Below are 26,467 nucleotides of genomic sequence, written 5' to 3'. Positions count from 1 at the left end.
CACTCTACCAAGGGTGACAAAATGAGACTCTGTCTCTAAAAAAAAAAAAAAAAAAAAATCATACTTATACTACCTATGGAGTCTTAAAACCCAGAGTTAACATAAGAACGGACTCAGATTTATAATGCCCCTGAGGTGCTTGGCTGCAGCAAAAGGAGAACCTCTTTTTAAAGAGAACCCCCTCAGTCCAGGCCATAAAGGAACTCTGAACATATGTTTGCATCCTGTCATGCTTATGTGTTTTATGTTTATATTCTATCAAAAAAGACCATATGGATTTTGAAAAGATAGAAATGAAAAATTGCCATTATTAAAAACTATGAACAGGCCAAATAATAAAGTTGGCATAGCCAAAGAAAGAACTGATGGTCTGGAAGATAGCACTGAAGAAATTAGAATATAGCACCCTGAGATAAAGAGATAGGAATGAAGGTGAGATCAAGAGGCATGGTGGATAGATGAGAAATTACAACAGGAGTATAAAAGAATGGAAAACAGACAGTATTTGAAGAGATAATGGCTGACAATATATCAAAAGTGATGAAAAACATGCCTCCATCTCCTGATTTCTTCCAGACACAGAGCAGGTATTTAGTGCTGGGGCGGTTCACCTTGATCCATAGCCAGAGCTCCTCTCCCTTCTCCTTCCCTCCCCAGAGAACAGGAGTGATTTACCCGAAGCACCAGCCTCATAGAGATGAGGCTGTCCAGGCCTGAGTGGTCCAGCTGAAAGCGCTGCTCAAGGGTGAGGTCAGCATAGGGGAGGATCTGGCACAGGGGGAACTCCAGCACACCCAGAGCACAGTCTTGGTCATCATCAAGCACCTGAGTAATGAAGCAGTCACAAAACAAGAGTATGACCAAGCCCCACTGCCCTGCCAAGTCTGCGTCCACTTCAGTAAGTGTATATTGTGCTTCTGTTAGCCTCTGCTCCTGTTCTGGAAACTGCCTTCAGTCCAAGCAAGACAGTGTGACTCAGGGTAGAGGCCATTATGAGCTACATGAGGTCCGTCACATGCCCAGGGCCACGGGTGCTTTAAGGACTGACGAGCTGTGCTCCTTCATGATGGCATCCAGGCAGGGCTCAGGACCCGAAAGATCTCAGCTCCCGCACTTGCTGCTATGAGATCTCACACACATCATTATTTTAGCCTCTCTTGCTCATATGTTAAAAAAAAAAAAAGAGATAACTCTCTTCCATAGATTGTTTATGAAGATTAAATGAAATATATTTTTAAAGAAGTACCCCATTATTAATGTCTCGGGTAGATTCTAGCACAGATTGCTCTGGGTGTCAGGCATCAGCTAGAAAGACTTTTACAGGGAGAGCCAAGAGACTTGAGGGGTTGTCCTCTCACAGCCTCCTGGCACAATGACCTTGGGCACTGGCCTCAAGAAGATGAGGCCTTGTGGAGCCTCTGTGTCCTCTCCCACCCACAGGGGGCTGACTAAACACTGCCAGGATTTCCTGTGCCCTAGGACATACTTCAAGCTCCCCCGCTGCCTGGCCTAGAAACCTCTTAACTTTATTCCAGGAGCCCAGTTTCAGGCAAACCTTCAGATGGAGCTGCTCAGCTGCCACATTCTGCACAAAAAAGGAGAACACTTGGCTCCACACAGGGTCCTTGCTGTGGTGACAGGTCTAGGAAGAGAAGAGGGAAAGATCATTGAAGGGTCAGGTTGGGCAGAGCTGGCCACCAGGTACCACCGGGAGCCTGACCTCCTGGTAGCCCAGGAGTCAGACCCATACACACTGTAGCCAGCCAGATTCAACAGCAGAGAGTGCTTTGCCAGGAGGTTTATGGGACCGAAGATTACCCTGGCCTTACAGCACACTTCAGGGAGGAAGGTGCTGACAGGATTTCTGCTGCTAGACAGAGAAGCCTCATGGTGGAAGGGACGTGGACTTCAGAACCACAGCTGAACTTGGTAGCCTGTACCCTTGGGTAAGTCATTTATTTCTGTTCCTCATATTCTTCAACTATAAAACTCTTTTGTGAGATATTGTGACAATTAAATAAAATAAAGGGCTACTAGATGTTCAGTGAAAGGCAAGTCCCTTCTCTTTTGCCTCTCTCCCTGAGAAGGGTTGGGTCCCATTTCCTTACCCCGGGATTACACACCAAGCTACCTTACCTTACTTGTGTGTGTCTTCTCGCCTACGGATAGCTTGACGTAGGAAGAAGGGTCTCTGCTGACCTTATTCTGTGAACAATGCAGGTGGCACATGAGCTTCAACTTGACATAGCTCTACCCTGTCCCCCAAGGGTATCAGTGGGACCTCGGTCCAGCCAATGGCTTCCCTTTGAGAGGCTGCTCTGGTGCTCCCAGGTCCCCAGGCTGTCATTACGTTGCAGCCACCAGGACAGGACTGACAGCTAGAGGGCTTGCAAGTTAAAGACCAGAGGCCAGAGCTGGGCCTGGCTGGGCACAGGCTCTTGTTTTCTGAGGCCATGAAAACAGGGTAGAGCCAAGTTTTGGCTCTTCTTTATTGCTGCACGGCCCAAGCAGGCACTTAACCCCTGAGTCCTGTTTGTAAAATGGCAATAAAACTTAATGATACACAGTCATCATGGGACTCTATAAGGATAACAAATGTGGGGGACAAATTGCCAAGCCCAGTGCCTGGCACAATGGACTCAACAATCACACCTCTTGCTAGCCCCGGGCCATGTGTACATAATTGCAGTTACTCCAGGGAAGAGGAGCCATGATTGCCCTCACTGCAGTGCTCACTCACCCTGGCAAACCTAGGGAGTTTTTTGGCTTGATATTCACCATTCAGGTAGTCAAAAGGGTTTCTCTGTAGCAAAAGAATAACAGGGTTAAAGGAACACATGGACATTTGAAAGTGATGGGCACAAGGCAGGGTGTGTATGAATGTCTGGACCTTTTGCCACTTACCGGCAGGTTGCAGGCACTCTCCAAGAAGACCACAAGGATGGCAGTGGAGAGACCACTGTGGTCCTGTAACAGACACAGACCTTCACTGGGTGCCCACAGCAGTAGGACACACAGACTGGTTTTGGAGAAGCAGAAAGAAGCCAGCCAGCCCTTAGAGACCAGACTACCCGTAAGATCTCTCACAATCTAGCTTTTTATTTTTATTTTTTATTATTTATTTATTTATTTTGAGACAGAGTCTCAAGTTGTCACCCTGGGTAGAGTGCCATGGCATCTCAGCTCATAGCAACCTCCAACTCTTGGGCTTAAGTGATTCTCTTGCCTCAGCTTCCCAAGTAGCTGGGATTATAGGCACCCACCACAACACCCATCTATTTTTGGTTATAGTTGTCATTGTTGTTTGGCAGGCCTGGGCTGGGTTCAAAACTGCCAGCTCTGGTATATGTGGCTGGCGCCCTAATCACTGAGCTACAGGTGTCAAGCCTACCTAACTTTTTATTGAAGCTAAGAAAGAATACCCCTGCAGCATGAAAGATTCAAGTTAGACACAAAGGTGGATTTCCCCATGCTGACAGGCACTGACACAGAGCTCTAAGGACCCCTCATCCCTGAAGGTGAGGGAGATGCTCAGAGCTGCTTTTTGGAGTTCTCCTCCGTGGAGAGGGCTAAGTGACATATTCTCCAGGAGGTGAACAGGGACAGGGGCCATCTCCCTCCCATCTTCCATCTGCACACTGCCTGGGTCACTCGGGGCCCTCCACCTTCCTGCGAGGAGCCCTTGACACCTGCACTCACCTCCATCAGAGCATCCTGGTCAGTGAGCAGTGAAAGCCACTCCAGCCGCAGGTGCAGTCGCCCGCTGGTTGTGTCATTCAAGACAAACCACTGTGGGGTGAGGGTGGGGAGGGAGTGCTCAGGGTAAGGACCAGAGTTCTGGGACCTGGTAGGGCCCTAGTAGGGCTCCAGGGAAAAGTGGACTAGCCCAGATAGGGTACGCCCTAGGCTTGGGGTGATGTGGTTATAGGAAGCAGAAGTGCTATAACTTTGGGATGGACATAGCCTGCCTAGCCTGCCCTCCTCTGATGTGACTGTCCCCTGCTGGGGCTCCTTGGGCTGTGGGCATTTCTCAGGGAAGCTTCTTCCAACCCAGACACTGGGGAGTCCTTGGAGCCTTCTGTGCCCCAGCCAGCTTTTGCCCAAGGACGGGCCTGTGTGCAGCCCCGCACAGAGGGGTCCCATTCCGTAGGACTAGCTGGGTGAGGCAACATGCTGAAACCCCCCGGGGCTACAGGTACCAACTCTACCTCATCCACCACTCTGTTCAGCATGACATCCCCGAGGCAGATCTGCAGGCTGCAACACACAGGGAGAGAGGTCAGCTCGGCTCAGAGGAGGCAGGCAGCAGAGTATTCACGTGGGGCCGGTAAGACAGGATCTTGTTTAGCCCATGGAACCAATGGGAGGCCAGGGTTGGCTCCAGTGAAGGGAAGGCTAGCCAGCCATGAGGGCTGCTTGCAGGGGTGTGCTGCCAGGGGAGCACTTGGTGCCCCCCATCCCCAAGGGGACAAGAAGAGGCTGGGCACCTCCCCCATGGATTTCTCAATGACAGTGCTACTGGCATTTGGAGTGGGATGATTCTTCATTGTGTAAAACTACCCATGCATTGCAGGAATTCAGCCTCCTGGTCTGGTGCCCTCTAAATACCAGAGGCATCGCCTCTTACAGTCATTTTAACAACCGCAAATGCTCTTCCATTTCCAAAACTGCCCCACGTGCCCTGCAAGGGAGGCGTGTGTGTGTGTGTGTGTGTGTGTGAGAGAGAGAGAGAGAGAGAGAAGGTAACACCCACATTATAGCCTGCCCCTGACCTGCCTCGAACCAAGCCCAACCCCAGAAGGGCCTGATAGCCAGAGAGAAAAATGCAACTGTTAGAAATGTTTCTGAGCCCCAAACACACCAGAACTCAGTGACATAAAAGCCATACGTCTAATCTGCAATAGTACAAAACTGCAACTATTCTCCTTCAGATGGAAAACAAAAAGTGATAAGCAACATCTGCCGGGGAGCCTTTTCGTGGGCTCAGACTGTGTCCCTCCCATTTTGTTGTGTTCAGGGAAACAAGGTACACAATTCAGGAGCCTGAGAGTTGGGTGGGACTCCCTTCCCTGCCTCCTCATCTGAGATGAGCAGGGTTAACAGCCACAAGCAAAAATACACACTCAAGTGGCCTCTCCTGAAAAGGTCAAACAGATGACAGGTTACTTCCCACTGCTCTCCCCCACTAACACAGTACGGAGTCTACTTGGTTTTCAGTGCTGTGGAATATTCTGTAGTTTAGTAATGGCAAATTTATTCAAACATTCAGCCAATATCCTCTGAGGCTGGACATTCACACTTCCAGGAGATTGTTCTGCTACTGCAGATAGCTTCTGCAGTTAACATTTCAGATTGTAGTGTTTATTTTATAGGAGATTCCTGGGAATGGGACTGCTGGACCAAAAGACATCAATTTGAGGCTTTGCAGCCAGCCCATCCTGGCAACGTCAGTCCTCCCATAACCCTGAAGGATCCACCTGTGAGAGAGCAGCCAGGGTTTCTTGGGCCCAGGCCTGTGGCCATTGTACCAGCCTTGCTGACTACTCCACATGGGGACCCTGGGTACATTATCAGAAGGGCAGAAAACAAAACCAAAGGTATACAAACCGTAGGGCCCTCTCTGCACCCCACCAGGGCCTAGGTCAGGTCTGGGCACTCAGGAGACATGTAGAAAGATTTGTAGCAGGGACGTGGAATGGTGGGGCAGGTTGCCTGAATCAATAACCATGTCAGAGTGGCCAGACAGGGCTGCAGGTAACTGGAAGCAGGGGTACCTGTGCCCCAAGGCCTGGCCCAGCACCCCAGGGGAAGGAAGGCTGCCCCCAAGCCCACCCCTGCCCATCCTCCTCACCTGCCCAGGAAGTCATCCCTGTCAGGATCCTCATCATACAGGTCAACTTCCAGGTCCTGCCCAGGGACCTCATACACCATGAACTAGAAGGAAAGATAGGTGTCTTCACCTGCAGGCCACCACAGCCGATGAATCCACCTTCCATACGGCACAAGGGGAGCCAATTCCCAGCTTGGAGCCCTGGCAGCCCCTGGCCTTCTCAGCACTTTGAGAACCCCATCCATGAGAAAGGAGTGATGTCTCTCCCTTTGGGGTGCAAGAGAGGATTAGAGACAACATCTACTGCCTGTGGCAGAGCGGGTACTCAGGGGATAGTGGCTGCTGTTCATTCTGCATGGGGCTCGCAGCTTCCAGAGCACTTGCCCGTCACGCTCTCCCAGCCCCCCTGGGTTGTAACACCAGGAAGCTTGGCTGCCTTTTATCACCCCTGCACCCCCTGCATCACCCCAGATGTAACAGAGCATCCACATGTGTAGGGAGGGGACACCTTGGAGGTGACATGTAAGTCTGAGGTGACTTCAAGGCCTAAAGAAGCTGTGGTTCCACCCTTCAAGTAGCAGGGACTGTGGCTGAACTTAGGGAAGAGTTTCGGGCTTCTGGTCCTACCTCTGGGAGCCTGAGAAGAGTGGGGCAGAGCGTCCCAGGGTCTTTTACTTTGATCTGAAAACTTCCAACAAAGCCAACTCTTATGGGGAGGAACTTGCCCATGGCTGGCCCTCCAGTGGGGCCAGGGGAGCCCTCCTCTGGAAGCCTGGTAGATATGGGAAGTAGAAATCACAAAGCCATGGCTGCCCATCTCTAGGGCCCATTCCCCTGGCCCAGTGTGGCCAGTGAGCACGCGAGGGAAAGGCCCTCCCTGCCTGTGCCCAGCATGACCCAGGAGCCTAGAGGGCAGTGAGGGCTGACAAGCGGAGCCAACATATCCTCACCTCAAACACCTCGTTCCAGGTGGGGTTCAGGTTCCTATAGATGGTCTTGCTCTGGAAATGCTGCAGGCCGATGCTCACCTTGGCGTAGGGGTCTGACTTGCGTGGGAGCCCCAGAAAGTGGTCCTTCTGGGCCAGGTCCTCTGCCTCCAGCAAGTGGACTCTGATCACCCCCTGGAAAATACCCAAGCCCAGGGCTCACAGCTGCTTCCTGGGCCTTGCCAGCGCTCAACACACAGAATATCAGAGAAAAAGCCATCAGAGATCACTGCTGCCCCCAGCTTGCCGCTCCGTCGTCTGGAGTGGGAGTCAGAAGCCAGAGTTGGCAGTGACCTGGGCGAGACCACACAGCAAGTGATGGCCACATCAGGAAGCCGCCCACACCCCTGGCCTTCCCACAGTCCTTGCCCCCAAACTGCTGCAGGAATGGCTTGTCCAACTGCAGCCATTTGCCTCTCTGGTGCCAACAACTACACCACCTGAAGAGGTTTCCTCCTTTGCTCCAGCCTCCCCTGCCCCATGTGACCAGCATGTAGATCAAGCCCTGGTGTCACTCTTTCTGAGACCCAAGTGTACAAGCCCTATGGGCACTGAGTGCTGCTGGCATAGGTCCCAGCACCCATAACAACCCAGCACCGAGTCCCACCCCACCATAGCCTGGGATATGCCTAGGGCAGGCCCCTTCCTCATGGTTATTTAAAAAGAAATGAAAAAATATAAATTTTTAAATAAAGAGCACAGGAATTAGGAATAGTTAATGGGGTTTACGGTATGACTCCTTCCTAGAATTATTATTTTTTAAAATATCAGTAAATATACAGACATTTACCCTTTGACCCAGAAATCCAACTCCCGTCAATCTATCCCAAGGGCACTGTAGCAAAAGTCTAAAAAGACAGGGAAGAGGCTATTCATTATACTACTATTTGTAAAAGCAAAAGACCCAACATAACTGTCCATCAATTGCGAACTGGTTGACTAATTCAGTACATCACACAGTGGGTGCTTTGCAGCTGTTTAAAAGAATGAGAAAAGTCTCAGTCTACCCTAGTATGGCACAATCCCTGTGATATATTTAGTGATAAAGTTCTGCTCATCCTAGATGGGTGACTTTGGGCAAGTCATTCAACCTCCCTGAGCCTCAGTCTCCTCCCTATAAAAGGAGGATGCCTCACAGGACAGAAATGAGGCTCCCCACCTGAGAATACACTGAAGGTAGCAGGACATATCGCCCACCAGCCCATCTGTCCCTTAGTACTGGGCCCAGGGCTCTATGGCCAGAACTGGGTACTCACGCAGGGCAGAGGGAAGCGCAGGTTGGTCACATCCAGCCCCTTCTTCACAGGCACAGTCACACGATTGGGCAGCACTAGGTGGGCAGCAATGAGGTCCTCCAGCAGGCTGTTTGACAACTCACTGGAAGACCAGGCATGGCCAGCTGTGGAGGGGAGGCATTTCCTCCCCGTGCCACCTGCCTCTCCATCCATCCATCCCCAGAGCTGGAAGCAGGAGCTCAGCGTGGCAGAGTTAACAGCCAAGAGAACATCCCTGACCTCATCTTGCCTGGAAACTAGTGGGGGGTGCACATACACTGTGCCAGCCCCCTACTTTCTATCCCAATAGCAGCCCTCCCACTACTCGCCACCGAGCCCTACTGCTTCCATCCTGCTTTGTTCCCTGAGGCAGCACAGCATGGCAGCTAAGAGCAAGGACATTAGAATCTCAGCTCCACCACCTGTTTCGCTGTGTGACGTTGGCAAGTCGCTAGCCTCTCTGTAACTTGGTGTCCTCATCTCTAAAGTGGGGCTCATGATGCCTACTCCTAAGGTAGCTGTGGGGTCGAGGGAGTAGTGTGAGGTGCTGAGAACAGTGCATAGCCCACAGCAGGGGCCACGACATAGCCCTCTACTCCCTGACGTCACTCACGTTCTCCATTCATTGCCTGCCTACCTCCCAGTATAGGGAGATGGGGACACAGCCTGGAACAGACCTGCCACAAATTACAAGTGCTTAATAAATATTTTTTGAATCAAAGAATGCATGTCTGGATTCTCTTTGTCCAGGGAAGCTGAGATCAGTGTGGATGTCCCCTGAGCCTGGTGAGCCATCTGTCTCTTCCTCTTGGGTAGACCTGTTGACTGGGGCTGGCACCCTCTTCTGTTCCTCTCAAAGGGTCTGGGGCTCTGAGAAGAGTCTTCATGGGGCCCCAGGAAGGCAGGGGCTCCAGGACCAGCTCCTCCTTGCTGGTCTCTGTTGTGACAGCCCCCCCACACACACACACATCTGCATTTGTCAGTGTGGTCAGGGAGGCAACACAAGCTTCTCTCCACTCACATGGGTTGCAGGGGGTCGGAGTAAGGAAGGGAGGAGGACCCTCATGGGTACACACCCACTATGCTACCACCACACACACCTGGGTGTTCTAGGGATCCCAAGACAGGCTCCCCTTTTACTGAGGAAGAGCCTGGAAAGGAAGTTAACACATTCATTCAGCTGCTTAAGTGACAGAGTTGGGAGCTGCTGAGTCTGATTCTAGAGCCTGTGCCACCTCACACTAGCCCACGCAGCCTCCTCTAGAACCACATCTCATCGGATTGGAGCCACTCTCCCCCTGCACTGGGACAGAGACCTCAATGTCCCTCAGCACAACATTGAGCAAAACACTTCTCCCCCACAGCATGAGTATGCATGCTTTGGGCACAGTGCCTGCCCACTGAGGCCCTATGACCCCATTAACCTCCCACCCCCACTCCAAACACATGAACACTTTTGCCCCCATAGGGAGAACCCAGAGGATGACACAGCCATTGTGAAATCTTGAGACCAGTCCCTAATTCACGCAAGGGGGTCACACGGAGCTCTGTGGACCCTCACACCTGGGCCTTCCCTGGAGGCCCTCCCAGGCACCTACTTGATTCCTGGGGCATCCAGCAGGTTGGTCAGGCCTGTCCAGTTGATCTGCAGGTGCTACAGGGCAGAGGGAGGCTGTTAGGCTGGAGAGGGCTGGGGGCCTGGGCTAAAACATTGGTCACGCCCACCTGAATGGAGAACCCAGCCTGCAGAGGTGTCAGGCAGGTGAGGGTACCCCCAGCCCTGCTCAGGCCTCAGGAGGCATAGAGGGTCCAAGCTTTAGCCTGGGATGGGGTGGGGGCTGCCAGGCTGTTGCTTCCCTGCCAGGACCACCTCAGGAGTGGGCTAGTCACGGGGAACAGGCTGGCCTGGACTTTGAGAGCTGTGAGTTTGAGTCTTAGGCTCCACTTCAGGCCATTTGTGACCTCCGAGCTTAGCTGCCTCATCTTGGGGAGGGCAGAGTCTAGCTTTGCAGGTGCCTCAATGATTAAATGGGATACAGTGTGTGAGTGCCTGAGGCTAGGTGGGCTTGTACCATGGGGTCTGTGGGATCAAACTCAATGTCTGGGGTCCAGCAGACAAATGCTTACTCACAGGGAGTAGCAGGCCCACCTCTAGTGCCCAGGACTCACCGGCTTCTGAAGGAAGAACACAGTCACGGCTCCTATGAAGGGTTTGTCCACCAAGAGGGGCTCCAGGATGATCCGCAGGGTGCCCTGCAACTGGATGGGAACAGACGGCACCTGAGGGTCCCCAGCCTCCTTCCTTCCCATGCCTGCTGGGCTTGGCCAAGGCCATCTGCTATCTTATTTCATGCCCACACTACCCACAAATGCCAGGACCAGCTGCCAGAGGCCACTTGCTCTTACTTGGTATATAGAGGCTTGGACACAGCTGTGCCCCATTTCCTAGCTACCAGGGCAATGAGCTGCCCCTACTGCCCATCTCCCAGTGTGCTGGCCCCCACAGTTGCGGCCTTTGTCCAGATGACCTAGGAATAGTTTCTAGCCCCAACTCAGTTCCTGTATTCCTGGCTTGAGTTATTCCCACCTCCTGGGTCCCTCAATCTCTGGCAACGGTTCTTCATCACCCTGAGAGCAGCACCTCTCACTTGTGCAGGCAGCCAAAGCCTCTCGGGCTGCGCAATCAGAGGCAGCTTGTGGGGCCCCAAGGCAAAGCTGCAGGTTGGCAAAGCTCAACCACCACTTCCCAGCCATGTGACCTCAGGCCAGAAGTTCCTCTATTGTCACCAGCCTTCTGCAGTCTGCACCCGGCTTCCCCCTCCCCTGATCCCTACCCCCAAAGATGAGGCAGCCATGTTGGGCCCCACCTGGATCCCATTCACACCAGCCTGTATCTTCTGCAGCTCCACACTGATCTCACAGTCGCCAATGTAGCTGAAAGGGGAAAGACAAGGAAGGTAGAAAAGGGGGCAGGTCCACCGCTCAGAGATGTTAGGAAGCGTGCCCAGTATCACACAAGCTAAGTCCGGTGGCCAGTCGCCAAGCCTGAACTTTGTGTCTCAGCACATGGCCTCCCTAAGAGCCTCAGCCTTTCTCAGCTCTGCCCAGACCTGCGCCCAGATACCCCAGACGCAGCCCCACCCCTGACCATGAGGGCACTGGCTCTGGGCACCACCTCTCACCATGACACCCCAAAGATGAAAAGGAAGGGCCCCAGGTCAGTACATCCCCCACTTCACACTGCTGCTCCCCACCCCATCTCTGCCCAGGTCTCTTCCAGAGGACACAGAAGCAGCCATTGTCCAGGCATTACTGGGGGTAGAGGTGGGGAAAGGTAACAAGGCCTCAGGGCGGGAGCCTGAGTCCAGCTGGTAGCTCCTGCTAGGTGGTGGGCATAGGGAGCCTATGAGGGTAAAGACCAGGAGACCCTGTCAGTGGACTAAAGGAGACTAAAGGGAAGAGACAACAGCTGTGGAACATCTGTGGGGCACGGGCATAGGAGCCCAACGTCACAAGTCACAGAAATGCTGAGTGCCCTGGGAGGACAGAAGAGACAGTACAGGGAGAAGTGGGACTGAAGACCCAATTCTTGGCAAGGGAAAACACTCCCAGAAAGGGGGAAAAACAGAGAAATAACCTGAGCCAGGTGGAATAAAACAATCTAGCTAGCCTACTTTTAAAATAATAGTTGAACTACTTGTCTGGGCAGTTTCTGCTTTTACTGGAAGCCTGTGAGGGATGCAGCTTACAAACCTCCCTGCTGGGTCTGTAAGTACTTTGAAGAACAATGGCCATAGCAGAAGCTGTGTGCAAGGCCTGGGGAGTAACACTAAACAGGCGGCCCCCTGCCCAGTCAATAGTCAAATACCCATTGTGGGGATTTGTATTATGGCCAAGACAGAGATCAAGGGAACAACCACAGAGGGAAATGCCTCCAGGTGGAGATAAGGAGAAAATTCCTCTTGTCCACTGATTCCAACCTTCCCCAAGGAATCCGTGTGTGTAACCACAGACAGGAGGCTGCCCCCACACAAGGCTCAGGTTCTGGATTTCTCATGGCTGCCCAGACTCTTAAAGTTAATGATTATAGACAAACTAAGAACTAACAGTCTTACTCATAGAAACTGCTGACGTTATTTGTTCCCTTCCTTAGCATACCCCCTCGGCTAAATAAGAAAATAGACTTCAATAAAGGCTGGGTGGAACAAACACTCAGGGCCACTCGCTGAAGCCCAATAAGCTAGTGGTGGACCCCTAGGCCCACTCTTTAAAACTCTCTTCTCTGTGTTCTGTCCCTTTATCTCTTGCTGCTTTTAGTTTCATTTTTCCCAGTTGATTGCCACCATTACCACAGGTCTTGAAGGACACTGCCCCCAGGGCAGGATCCTGGCAGACGGGGACCCCAGGAGCTGCTGGGGCACTGAGTGGGCCAGATAACCTCAGACTGACATAGTTATTCATAACAGGGATCTTATGGCAGCGCCCCAGGCACCACCAGTGCTGGATAGACCATCACCATCCCAACACACTAGAAACTGGCCCCAAATAGAGGTGGGAGATCCCAGAAGTGGCTCCTGTCTTCCCAGTGTGCTCTCAGTGCCAGCCTCTGGGCTAAGGACAGGAAATATGAAACACTAGAAAGGAATGGCAACACTTTGGAACTTCAGGAGTTGATCCTTTGCCTTTTAAAGCATAATTCAAATCACACCACCTCCAGGAAGACTTCCTAGATTGCATCTCCCTTCTTCCTGACTCAAGCCCATTAAGAACCTCATTTAAAGGAGGTGTCCTTGTCCAATCCCCTGAATCAGTCACTGATGTGTCTTTGTGTCCTCTTGTTTATGGAGAAGCCACGAAGCCCAGCTCTCTCTCAGCCCGCACTTGGAGCTCCCTAGGCCTCATCATGATTCCCCACATATTCTCGTTACACTTGCTCCTCTAGCCACATCCTCTTTGAGGCAGCTAGTCTGACCCTCCAGTGAGCTGGCCTTGGTTTCTAAGGAATCTCTTCTGTCTGGGTTTTGGCACCCAGAGTATGCCATGGGATGGGAGAAGCCAGGCCTATGCCCAGGGGTCAGAGGTGGTTCTCCTGTCCATTTCATTGACGTGACATTCTTCCCCTTCCTCAGGAAGGACCTTGCACCCCAGTGCCAGGGGAAGGTCCTGTGAGGGTTTTGACACCCCAAGTCAGAGTGTATATGTGCCCCTGTCTTCAAACTAGCTGTTGCCACAGAGTATCCCGCAGCCCCTGCAGCCCACACCTGGCCCCACAGGCACCAGGGCTCACCATATCTGCAGGTCCAGGACCACCTGTCTTCGGTTGCACTTGTTGGTGTATGTCTTGACACCATTGACCCTGGGGCACTGGGAGAGAAGCCAGAAGGCCAGGTCAGAGGGTTCTTGCTGCAACTGCCAGCCCATCTCCCAGCCCTGGGTCTTGTCAACAACACACATGACCACTGCACTCCCAGGATGAGGCACAAACACAAAATCCACCCCAGAGCCCTGAGATTTCCCTTCTTGGAATGTGTCCCCTCCTTTCTTTCCCGCCCTGATATTTACTGAATAAATATCTGTAAATATCCCATGCAGATATTTATTGAGCACTCACTCTGTGATGGACACCAGACAAGGGGAAAGCCAGGGGCAAGGCAGCCGAGCCTGCCCTGATGGGCCCACAGCAAGCACAGGGCACAAGTGGGGAGGGGGCCACAATGAAAACACATGGACACCTGAGGATTATAGCAATATCTCCCAACCCAGCTTAGGGTTAAGGGTCATTACTGAAGGCTTCCTGAAGGAGCAAGGATATAAATGCAGCCTGCAGGTGAGTAGCAGTTGCCCCAGCAGGGCAAGGCAAGAGGCCAGGCTCCCTGCTCAGGGCTCTGACCCTTGGAATTAAAGTGCCCCAATCCAGGGCCACCCTAGGTAATTTTTTCTTGTGTTATCAGCTTCTACCTTAGCCCAGACTCTTCTTCTCCTGTTAGGTGGCATTGGAGTGGGGTCTGGCTATTGATTATTAAGAAAAGACAAATTTTATTTGAATTTGAGTTAATGATATATATGCTGATGTGGTTAGGGATGAAGTTCACTGATGTCTGCTATTTAGTTTGAAATTAATTTTTAAAAATGAATAGAAAGTCAGACCAGGTAGCTCACACCTGTTATCCTAGCACTCTGAAAGGCCAAGGCTGGAGAATCCCTTGAGCTCAGGAGTTTGAGACCAGCCTGAGCTCAAAAACTTAGCCAGGTGTCATGGCAGGTCATGGTGAGCACCTGTAGGCTGAGCTAGTTGGGAAGCTGAGGCAAGAGGATCACTTGAACCCAGGAGTTTGAGGTTGCTGTGAGCTATGATGATGCCATGGCACTCTACCCAGGGTGACAGAGTGAGACTCTGTCTCAAAACAAACAAACAATAAAGGATGGAGAGATAGATACAAGGATGAGCAACAGCGCGCATACAGCAAAAGGTTAACACTTGTACGACCCAGACGGCATGTATGTGAGGTTCAGGAAATAATTCTTTCAACTCTTTTCTATGTTTGGAATTTTTTTAAATAAAATGTTGGGGGAAAATTCAATAATCCCATTAGAGAAAAGATTCCATTATCTTTTGATTCTCTCCACAGAAAGTGCTAAGTACAAATGCGCTGTCACACAAAACAGTTCTCAGAGGCTGGAGCCCAGCCTGCAGGGGAGGGTGGCACAGGGACACGTCGAGCTGATAATTTAAAATAGCAGGTAGTTTTCCCAGAGTTTGTGATGTGTGTGATATGTCAGCTTATTAAAATGTATAACTTGTCGTGATTTATTTTCTCTTTCTCCTATTTAATATTCTTTTTTCCCCCTAACTTTGTGTTTTTAATTTCATATTCTTTTTCTTTAAGAGGGTCTTCCGGACCCCAGGTTGAAAGAAAGGGTACTGTGACTACCTGCCACAGCCTGGGGCTGCTCCGAGAGGAGAGGGTGATTTGCCAACACCTAGGAAAACTCAGCTCTCGCGTGCAGAGTCAGGACCTGGGGAAGGCTCCCTGCCCAAAGGGCACTGTCACAGAGAGGAGGGTAACCACCAGCTCTATATCAGGCAGGGTGACCCTGGCCCAGGGACCAGTCAGGTAAAGGGCTCCAGGCTAGAACTTGGCCTTCACTGGCCCTCAGCACAGTGGCCCTCTCTGCTGGGCACTATCCACACAGCTGCAGAGGGGCCCTAAGGCCAGGGCTGCTGTTAATGCCTCACAACAACTTTTAGAAGAGGTCCTTTCCTTTAATACACGACACTGGAGGTCAGAGAAGTTAAGCAACTGCCCCAAGGTCCCCATAGCACAGTGGGAAGCTGGACACAGATGGGAATTGTAGGTAGTGGGTGTGAGGGAAGCAGGGACGGTAAGTGTACTGAGTCGTGTAAGCAGTTCTCTGTGACCCCACTGGGTCATCTGGTCAGCCTACAGCTTCCCCCTCCAGGTTCTCCTGACATAGTAAAAATCATTCCTGAGGATGGCTTGACAGCAGTGCCACATCCCAAAGACCAGAGACCCCCTGGCCCGAGGAGCTGGTGAGGCAGCCCAGGCTGGAAACCCAGCAGTCTGCAGGCTTCCTGCCTCTCAGCCTATTGAAGTTTTCAAAACCCAACTCAGATATTACCACCTTTTAGAAGTCTTCTCCACTACCACACCCCCCTCCACCCCTTCAATTGTGAATTCACACATTCCTCTGAACACATACACTGGCATGGCATCATCCTGAGTACATACACTGCCATGGTGTCAGCCTGCATCTGTACACTGCCATGGTGTCATCTGCCAGCTTATGCATCTGCCTCCCACAGGCAGGGGTGTGACCACACCCACCTCTGTCTATGGTGCCGAGTACACAGCACATGCTCGGTCACAGGTGATGAAATAAGGAGTGAACACATGAACCCACACATGCTGGCACAAGCCTGCCCTGGCAGAGTCTGAGTGGCATAAACCAGAATCTCCAGGTCTCAGGCAGGCCGAACCCATCCCTGATCACGGGGCTAACGGGGCAGAGTGGGCAGACAGCACTCAGCAGGCTGGCCCGCACTCAGATACCTGCTCTTTCCAGAACAGACTAGATACCAACACCTCTGATTTACTGGGTGGTAGACATCACAGCAGCTCTCTGCCTGGGGGACGCAGTTTGGATGATCAAATTAAGACATCAATCAGGCACACTAGGACAGGAAGAGGGGGGCAGAGAGGGTGAAACAGAAAACCAGTCTAGAATAGGGCCCCTGACAGGAGAAATGCTAACACAAACTTCTTTGGCCATGGACCATTCTATCCTGGGACATCTACTGATCTTCACAGCTAGTGGGTACTGGTAACACAGAACCACCCAATTAGTAAAAAACAATAAACCTCTTTGTGGCACTGACTATCTTAGGCCATGAAGGTGTGTTTGTTTGCCCCAGCTGATACCCAAGGTTAGCGACTACAATTTGTCCCCTTTATATCTGTCTGGCTACAACTGTGCCATGTTTCCAAAATTTTGCTTAAGAAAAGTGGAACTATTTTGCACTCCTCCTTCCTGTTCCCTCTGAGCTGGGCAGGCCTCCTTGAAACTTGGAGAGATGGTGACAGTGGGATGAGAGAACCAGTGGGATCGTTGCAGTCAGGTGACTGGCCTGGGCTGGGAGTCAGTGGGAAGGGAGGGCACATGACTGCACAGCGAGTCCAGACTGATCCTGAGACAGCACCCACCTTCTGTCCAAAGTAGAGCTTGGTGAATGTGAAGGTCCTCAAGTGGATGCTCTTCTCCCGGATCTTGGGCTCAAGTTTCTCCCGGAACTTGTTTTCCATGATAATGCTTAGGTAGGGCCAGATCTGTGAGATGACCTATGACGATGGGAAGAGGCCTTTGCCCGTCAGGTCCGTGACCCCTGGCAGACCCACAGCTGAGTAGGACAAGGTCCCAATGCTCTGCAGCCAGGTCCCAGGGTGGGGGCCCCTATGCTGCCTGCCCGCCCCCATTCACCTACCCGACTATCTCTCCATCAAACCTCTGATAACTACACAGTGGGTCCCATATTCCTACCGGCAGCAGGACCTGCAATTTGGTGCCATTTTGCAGAGCACCAGGAAATATTCATTCACTAGATTTAAAATGATGAAGCCCTTTCATTCTCAGCTAAAACATAATCTCATTCTACATTATAAACAAAAAGTAGCAGATGCTAGAACTTTCGAGAAAAAATTCCAGAAGAGAGAGCTAAATTGTTTCCTGTGGATTTAGCTTTCTAACCATCTGAAGAGGCAGCGCTTGGCTGACTTCTGCAGCACACTGACTCGCTGCACTGGTCTGGGAGCCAAGCTCAGGACCTATGGAACAGAAGGCGGCAGAGACAGTACGTGAGGGCAGCGATCAGAGAGGGGTATGGACAGCAGACAAGTAGGTATGTTCATTTTGGGGCAGAAGCTTCTTCCTCTTCTTTCCTGTGGATATGGGCTGCAGCGCAGTGTCCCTGCTTCCTCCACGCACCCATTCTAAACCCGCTATGGGAGGAGATTTCAGGGATCATTGTTCCCATTTCTCTCAGGGTCCTCTCCCAACTCCAGGCTCTACTTTCTAGGGCAGCAGTTCTCAACCTGTGGGTGGCGACCCACAGGAACTCTATTAAAGGGTTGCGGCATTAGGAAGGTTGAGAACCACTGTTCTAGGGGCTGCTGAGTGCTTCTTGATGCACCTGGCAATGACATTCCTGGTGAGGCAAAAATACCACCCTTAGATCAATAACTCTCAGGAAGTCCTCTCTTACACCTAACCTAAGTCATTCCTGCTATCAGGCTAAGCCTCCTCCCAGAACAGAAACAAAGTTTATATTAGAAAAAGTTCCAAGCTGGGAGAGTTGAGGTGTGGGCTGCAATGGAGGCTTCACATTTAGGAAAGGGTCTGGGCAGATCAGGTGGGGTTGGGACTCCGGTTTCTCATCTGTAAAGCCAGGATTCCTGGGGAGCCCCTGACAGGGAGTCACCCAGCAAGGGCCCTCCTCAGGGCATCTGGCAGCAGAGCCCAAAGGGAGTTCCCTGGATGACCTAACAGCCATCACAACAATGATGTCAGTGGATCTAAGCCAGGGCAGGAAGCCTAATTTAAAGTATCCCCACTTTACGGATAAAGAAACCAGTTCAGAGATGTTAGGCAATCTGCCCAAGGTCACACAGCCAGTGTCCGATCTAGGCTAGAACCTAGGTGGAATCCAGATGCTGCTGACTAATTAGCGTCTTGCTCTTCCTAGGAAAGCACAGATCTCGGGCTGGTAGGTGAGTGAGGGCTGTACTTTTCCCTATACTTCTCCGTACTTTCTAGCTTTTCTGCTGTGGCCAGGTATTAATTAATTTAAAAAGTGTTTTTAAAGAGAAGAAAGACATTCTAGTGAATGAAGAAGGTAGGAAAGCTGCCACCCCAGCCATGGAAGAGTCATCCCTGCTCCTCCTGGACCTAGTGCCTTTGAGCATGTGCCTGCTGTCACCATCAGCACTGCTGCTGTGGTGACAGCTGCTGGGCCTACAGGCTGGAGGACGAAGGACAAGGCCTGGAGTGCATCCAGCCCCACCAGTGGCCTTACCTTGTTGGCCCACTCAACTCGCTCCACGTCAGGGAAGTGGATCTAGGGAATAGAAGCCCAGAGGGGAAGTTAGACTCAAATCTGCACAACCCCTGGAGCCACGCAAGTGAGCCTGCCTTGCAGGTTTCCCATTCTAGCCCACTCCCAGAGCTGGCCTGCCCTCCAGGAGCACGTTGTCTGGTGGGGCGGGCAGCAGATGAAGAGGGGGCGTCAGCAAGTGGGCATTGACGGGGGTGGAGGCTGTCCCTGGCGGTCCCTGAGCAGGGGAAGACTTCACATCGTTTCACACCTCCCCTCTATGCCCAGCCTGATGTGCCTGTGAGAGGAGGCGGGAGGCAGGGAAAAGAGGGGATGGAAGATGCTTGTTTGCATATGCAGATAAGCCTTACCCCTTCCTCGCCCCCTCTCTGCAGAAACAAAGGACTCTCTATCCTGGACACCCCCTAGATAACACTCAAGATTGCTCCTTGCAAATTCCACTCTATTTGTTTTAATGACATAAGCAATACAATCTGTGTATAAAAGTTAGAATACCCAAAAGTTAGCAAAGCAAAAAGAAAAAATATTTTATTAGATAATTCTGCCCGCCAGTGATAAGTGCCCAACCAGCTGATATTTTCATTGGCAACTGGTGGGGTGGGGTGCCATGGAGGACCCCTCCTACCTTGCCCACCTTGGCTTCCAGGAGCCTGTTTCAAGTCTCACCCCTTTCCCAGCAGGGAGGGCCCTCAGGCCCTGTCCTATAGTCACACAGCTTCCAACTGAGGGTCACAAGTCCCGCACTTCACCTGCTGCACTTCACCTGCTGGGGGAATCTTGGGTGAGCTACAGTGCAGGATTGGGGCAGAGGGGCTAGGTAGAGTGATAATCCTATTGGCTGGCCTTTGCAGGACAGGTTCTGAGAGTGATTAACCCCCTCCTCGCTGGAGTCTCCATCTTTGCATCTGTTTCCTGAGCTCCTCATTCCTCCCTCTCACCAACATCACCCCACATTTTCTGAGGACAGAGGTATAAGAATATCTATGAACAGGGTGCCTGGCACCCAAAATGTGGATCACTAAAACAGCACCACTGTCACTATGTCCCAAGTCTGCTGAGCATGAGGCCCACCTGAGACCAGCCCAGGTGGGGAAAGGGCCTGCCCTCCCCATCTGGGGCCTCAAAGAGTTCATTCTCCAGGGACTGAGTAGATGTGTCTGTGCAATTCACACACTGCTGCACACCCACCAAGTACCAGGCCGAAGCTAGCATTGCAGCTACCCTAAAGACTCATGCACGAAAACATCCCCAAAGGAGGAGCTTTTTCTTTTTTTTTTTGAGACAGAGCATTTATTTTTTGTCACCCTCAGTAGAGTGCCATGGGATCATAGCTCACAGCAACCTCAAAGTCCTGAACAGAAGAGATCTTCTTGCCTCAACTTCCCAAGTAGCTGGGACTACAGGCATCTGCCCCAACACTCAGCTATTTTTAGAGAAAGGGTCTCACTCTTGCTCAGGTTGGTCTCAAGCCCATGAGCTCAGGCAGTCTAGCCTCCTCCGGCTCCCAGAAAGGAGGAGCACTTTACTTCTCCTAGAGGAGAACATTCTATTAACAGCTTTGGGAGGTCAGAGACATCTAGTGCATCTCTCCCCGCCTCAGTTTCCCCGACTCGGGAATGGCCTATACTAACTCAGAGAAGTTAATATTCCTAGGTGCTGAAAGAAAAATACTGCCTGGTTTCCAGAGGTACAGCTGGCCCAGCCCATAGGAACAGAGGGGAAGGACAGGGGAAGAAACCTCAGGGGAGTGTGCAGGAGCTTGGATTAGCCCAGCCTGTCCGGCTGGCAGATGTAGCCTGTCATAGTCTCTGCAGCCACCCTGGATCATATGCCAATCTAGGAATCAGATGGGTGACGAAGAGTCCCTTATACTGTGTGGCACTACAGTAAAATCTCCTGTGTGTGGGCCTGGAGAGGGCTCCAAGCCCACATTGTGCCGTATTCACCAATCTCCGTGGGGTCTTGCAGTCCAGACACCTTCACCTTATCTGCTCCTACCAGAGGCCTGCATGTGCCCTCCCTGGTGTCAGAAATAGTCTTCTTACCCCGCTTTGATTGCTTCATCCATCACAATCTCAGACTTCACTTCTCCAGGAAGCCTCTCCAAGTCTCCCAAGGAGGGGACAGATGTCCCTATTAGATGGCTCTGGCGTCCACAGCAGCACTCGATACACATTAGAGCTGCCTGGTCTTACTGCCTGCCCCCAACCTCCACTCCACCGGAAGCTCTAGACAAGCTGACTGGACCTTGTCCCTGTTAGAGCCTGTCCCTAGCCTATGAACATTTTAATAAGTATCTGTGGAATACAAGAATGTATGAATGATGAAGGTTCCTGCCCTCAAGGGGCTCCCAGGCTGGGAAGGAGGCAGGCAGCTGACAGAACATTCTGGTCAAGGATCAGTACCGAGGCGGGGAGGCTGCTGGCTGTGCTGCTCTCTTCCTTGTGGCCCAACCACTGCACTGCCCATCCCACCCCAGCACATCTCATGAGCACACCCCTTCCACATCTCAGCCCAGGTACTTCCACATCCTTGGGAGCTGAGTAGTCCTGCTCTCTGGACCCTGGAGAGGTGATCCAGCTCGGCAGGTACAACCCTGGCCACCCTCAGGAGCTGGTCAGGCAAAGATTCCTGAGCTGTCTCACACCTACTGAATCAGAATGTGTCAGGGTGGGGCCTTCCAACTTATTTTTAACAAGCTCCTGGCCTGATTTTGGAGTTCACTCAGGATTAGTGTCAATGACCAGCCCACGTCTTTTGCATTAGGGTTACCCACACCCACCCTGACAGCGTGAGCAGCAACAGACTGCCCAACGCCCACTCTCATTAAGTTTTCATGTGTCTCCTGGCTATCTCACCTGTGTTTGAGGCTCTTCACTAAGAGAAGCCTCCTTAGGTGAATCTGAACCCTCTGGAAACAGCAGCAATTCTTTTATTTTTATTTTTTTGAAACAGTCTCACTCTATCTCCCTGGCTAGAGTGCCACGGTATCATAGCTCACAGCAACTTCCAACTCTTGGGCTCAAGAGATTCTCTTGTCTCAGCCTCCCAAGTACCTGGGACTACAAGTGCCCACCACAATGCCCGGCTAGTTTTTTTTGTTTTTAGTAGAGACAGGGTTTCACTCTTGCTCAGGCCTGAGATCAATCAATCCACCTGCCTTGGCCTCCCAGAGTGCCTGGATTATAGGCATGAGCCACTGCACCTGGCCAATAGCAGCAATTCTGTCCAAGAAAATAAAAGACCATCAAGTTCCCCTATCCTGCACAAGAACCTGAAGGCCCTCTCTCAGCAGGAATCTCAGCACCTGCCCTTAGTCTCATCCTTCTTGGCTGCCCCTGAGGAAATCTGGAGCAAGGGATGAAGTCACAGAGTCTGATACTTTCCCATTTGACACAGAGGGGTAGGTCTATTTTTCCATTATAATTGGACTTTTATGGCACTTGGAGAAATCTTTCACCATCCCAAATTCTCAAAATTATCCTCTGTTTTTTATCTATTGTTTTTCACATTTAGGTCTTCAATCTCTCTGGAAATATTTTTATATAGGGTAAAATAGGGATGCAATTTTATTTCTCTCCCCACCCCTTTCACTAAAGCAAGTTTCCACTAAAATAAAAACAAACAAAAAAACACCTTTCCCTTGACTTGTGAAGCTACTTTGCTCAAAACACAACAGTTTCTCATACTACTGAACTTGACCTTCAACTCCATCGGCCTGTTTTCCTGTCTTGTGTCAGTATCACACTAGTTTAATCACCATGTTTTCCCCAAATGACCTGGGGAAGGGTGATTCCCCTATTGCTTTCCTTTTTCAAACTGATTTAGATAAATTAATAGGTATTTATTCTTCCAGATAAATTTTAGAATTAGTGTATAAAATCTTCAGAAAAAAATCTTCCTGGGATTTTGACTATCATATTTTTGAAGTTATAATTTGTGGAAGACCTGGCATCTTTACAATATTAAGTTCGGCATCCATGAACAAAATATTCCCAGTTATTTATTCGCTTTTTATTATATTCATGCTTAGGATCATAGGCTTTTAAAAATAAAAGTCCTGTACATTTTTTGTTGGATTACTCTGTGGTATTCCATTTTCTGAGCAACTTTGCTGTCATTTGTTAATAGCCCTAGGCCAGGATGGGGATGCAGGTTCCCAAATCTCCAAATAATACTTTTCGTCTTTTTTGCTCCCCCATCCATATCTTTCTTATTTTACTTCATTGGCCAGGACCTCTTGCACTGTGTTAAGCAGCAGTGGCGGCAACCAGAATCTCTATCTGGTTTTAAAACAAATCTCTATCTGATTTTAAAAGGAAGTTCCTGAAGTCTTTCCATTAAACATATTTTTACTGTAGATTTTTGGAGGACCGTGTCTATGAGATTGAGGAAGTTCTTTTCAATGCCTGACTTTCCAAGAGCGTTCATTATTAATAGGCCATGAGCTAGATTCAACACTTCCATAGATGTGTTGAGTTTGTTCCTCCTCCTCCCTTAGTCCATTTGTGGTACTTAAGTAGTGATTGTTCTTTCCACAGAATTCTCTCCAGTTTCTGGGATAAACCTCTCTTATATACAGCCAGCCTGATATTTCATTTAGATTTTATACACCTCTGATTCAAAGTGATATCCATGATTTCTGTACCTGTACGATTCATATCTGGTTCAGGTATAAAGATTTTATAATATATCATACAATGACTGGAACAGATTTCCCTATCTTCCTGTTTTCCAAAACACCTGGTAAATGTAGGACTGTATGATCCATGGGATCCATGAAGTTTTGTATAGTTTGCGTATAAAACCATCCAGGTCTAAGGCTTGTTGGGTAGTGAATTACCACTTAATCACTAATTAGTTTTAGTGGTTAGTGGTGTATTCAAGGTCTACTTATTTCTTACTACGGCAATTTTGCCATTTATACTTTTCTAGGAATCTATGTACTTCATCTAGGTTTTCAAATGCATTGATACATAGTTATTTATATTTTATTACTTTTAATCGGTTACATTTATAGTTACTTCCTCTTCATTCTGTATTTTAATTTTTTCTATTTTTAAATGATCGATCCTACCAAAGAGTTTGCCTTTCCAGAGGACTAACTTTGGTTGTTGGTGGTAATCATTCTCTTTCCCCTTTTCCTTTATTTTAAAAATACTGCTCATTTTCATCTTCATAATTTCCTCCTTCATTTCTTTAATCTAAATTGGTTGTTTTATGTTTTTAAGAGATGACTTCCATGAGTCTTAGAGTTGTATCATTTGTTTTCAATGTTTATTTTATGATAAATGCAAAGCTATACACTCCCAAGTTTGTAACAGAATGTCTTCATCGTTATTCTGCTCTGTTTTTTTCTATTCCCATTATGACTTTCTCTTAAATGTTTTTAAAATAGTAATGTTTTAAACTATCTAGACATAAGATTTTAATAGCTATATATTTCTTATTATTTTCTCAGAATAACTCCATTTTGTTGTGGTCTGAACAGTTTGCAGGATGTCAGTTCATTGGAATATACTGATAATTCCCTTTTGGCCTACTACATGATTAATCTCCTTGACTATTCCATGTGTGATCGAGTTATTAATCATGTCCTGCTAATATACTTTATCCTTGCTTACTCTTTGTCAGTTTGATTTATTGCTTCCAGAAAGGGATGTATTAAAAATTTCCAGGCCCCACTGTTGCTTTACCTACTTCCTCATGTCAGCTGTTGATTGGCATTTCAAGTTTATATAATACAGGACATACAATATGAGGTCTGACAATCTAAGTTCTGGAACTTGCCCCACTGTGTGCTTGACAGCACTGTACCCACAACTTGGTAAAGTTTCATAACCTTGGTATAACAGTGGCTCATGCTGTGTTCACGTTGACATGTGGCAGTGTCTTGCGGAGTGATGTTCATTATTCTTGTTGTGTGTTTTTCTGTGCTGAACAATGACAGCTCTGATGGTCATTCCAGAAAAAGAGTTCCAAAACTGCTTTGGAGGGTGGGTTAGGCGCTGGTGTCAGTGCATAGCTTCCCAAGGGGAGTACTTTGAAAGTGACTGTAGTGATACTCACCAATGAGGTATGTGGCACTTTTTCCAGGATGAGTCCACAAACTTAATTGTCCAAACTTGTATATGTTCGTGGCTATTATATGCTAATTATTGCCCTTTGCAAGCATATTTTATTACCTCCTTCTTCGTCTTCATCATGCATTTGAATTATATTCTATTGCAAATTTCTACCTCTGCTTTCTTAGTTCAGAATTGCCCTTTTGTACCTTTTTCCATCCTATTTTCAACCTTTTTGAGTTCATATTACCTCCTGTCATTTAATACCTGATTCCTTATGCACCCATTTCACAGGTAAGGAAACTAAGGCTCAGAGAGGGTACATGGCTTATAATCACCAGCTGCGGACTGTTAGAACTGAGATCCAGGTCCAGGTCTGTCTCCCCACAGTCAGTGCTTTTCCCACTCTGCCCCATTCACTCCTCTTAAGAAAACCTTATGTGTCCTTATATTTCCCTCTTTTATAGAAAGTCTGGCCTAGCAGAAGACTGCCCTTGTGGAGCTTCCACTGTTACTGGCAGGTCGTGCTTCACAACTTACAAAGGGCATTCCATAAACACTTTCATCTGATATTCCTAATAACCTATAAGGGGCACAGCAAAGATATAATTATACTCATTATACAAATGAGAAGAGGTTCAGAGACTAGTTAAAACTTGCCAAGATTACCCAGGTGACCCTGAGTAAGATTACCCAGAACCCAGATCTTCTCACCTGTATGTGATTTGAGCCCAACCATCAAATCTTTCTCTCATCAATATCCCCCACCCCTTCCCTCACCTGAAATGTCAGCATTTGAAGTCCATTTCTTATTGTTTTTCTAACCTATTCATTGTGCATTTAAAATCCCATTGCTCTAAGCCAGCCGTTCTCAACCTATGGATCGCGATCCCTTTGTAACAATGAAAATAACAACGTGGCATTAGGACGGTTGAAAACCACTGCTCTAAGCCTCAGTTTTCTCATACAATCCTGCCAACGTCACAGTGTCTGAGACTAAATGCATGCAATGCACTCAGTGCTCAGCTCAGAGTCTGTGCTCCAGAAGTAAGTGCTGCTGAAAGTTGTGCAGACCCAGGGGGCAGGGGGTACACATTCTGACCACTTTGACCTCAGATTCCTGCAAGGACAATGTCACTTAAGTGTGTGTCCAGTTCTGTCTGACCCAAAGACCAGCAAATTCTCTGCTGAGCTTTATAGAGCCAGAGTCTGCACTTTGAGAGACAGCACTGAGTGGAGGAGAGAGAATGGGGAAAGGAGAGAACACAGCGGAAGGACAGTGGTTTCATAGCCTCTGCTGACTGGCCGAAGGATCTGTGACCCAGACAAAGACAGCCACAGGGAGGCTGGGCCCAGTGCCTGCAGGTGCCCAGGTGAAACTTGGCCCAGGTTCACTGTTCCATGGTGAACCCTGGCAAAGGGAACCAATGCAGATTCCTGGTCAGAGCCCATGGAGATTTTGATTCAGGAGGACTGGGGCAGGAGACTGAGCACTGCCCCTTTACCAAGGAAATAGAGAAGCCTGAAAAATAAGAAGAGTAGCTCACGAGGGCAGCGCCTGTGCTCAGTGGGTATACCAAGGGCGGCGGGTTCAAACTTAGCCCTGGCCAAACTGCAACAAAAAGATAGCCAGGCATTGTGGCAGGCACCTACAGTCCCAGCTGCTCAGGAGGCTGAGGCAAGAG

The 26,467-nt window shown here is 49.6% G+C and overlaps 1 protein-coding gene across 1 annotated transcript in view; it reads right to left on the bottom strand.

Moving 5' to 3' along the window:
- Positions 1-26,467, bottom strand: part of ESYT3 (extended synaptotagmin 3) — a 44,519-nt gene that overhangs the window by 6,271 nt on the left and 11,781 nt on the right. Inside the window, exons 2-17 of the mRNA XM_003789428.3 lie at positions 18,679-18,720; positions 16,814-16,948; positions 13,378-13,454; positions 10,958-11,024; positions 10,260-10,349; positions 9,689-9,744; positions 8,073-8,193; positions 6,781-6,951; positions 5,852-5,934; positions 4,209-4,257; positions 3,700-3,789; positions 2,905-2,967; positions 2,741-2,803; positions 2,137-2,205; positions 1,556-1,642; positions 676-825 (exon numbers count right to left, since the gene is read on the bottom strand). Coding sequence (XP_003789476.1) covers positions 676-825; positions 1,556-1,642; positions 2,137-2,205; positions 2,741-2,803; positions 2,905-2,967; positions 3,700-3,789; positions 4,209-4,257; positions 5,852-5,934; positions 6,781-6,951; positions 8,073-8,193; positions 9,689-9,744; positions 10,260-10,349; positions 10,958-11,024; positions 13,378-13,454; positions 16,814-16,948; positions 18,679-18,720 — 1,413 coding nt within the window. The remainder of the gene's footprint in view (positions 1-675; positions 826-1,555; positions 1,643-2,136; positions 2,206-2,740; positions 2,804-2,904; positions 2,968-3,699; positions 3,790-4,208; positions 4,258-5,851; positions 5,935-6,780; positions 6,952-8,072; positions 8,194-9,688; positions 9,745-10,259; positions 10,350-10,957; positions 11,025-13,377; positions 13,455-16,813; positions 16,949-18,678; positions 18,721-26,467) is intronic.

Source organism: Otolemur garnettii, unplaced genomic scaffold (genome assembly GCF_000181295.1).
Source record: "Otolemur garnettii isolate 467f Iridium unplaced genomic scaffold, OtoGar3 scaffold00032, whole genome shotgun sequence".
NCBI lineage: Eukaryota > Metazoa > Chordata > Mammalia > Primates > Galagidae > Otolemur > Otolemur garnettii.
The sequence above is the reverse complement of the archived record's forward strand: the minus strand, read 5'-3'. Positions and strand labels throughout refer to the sequence as shown.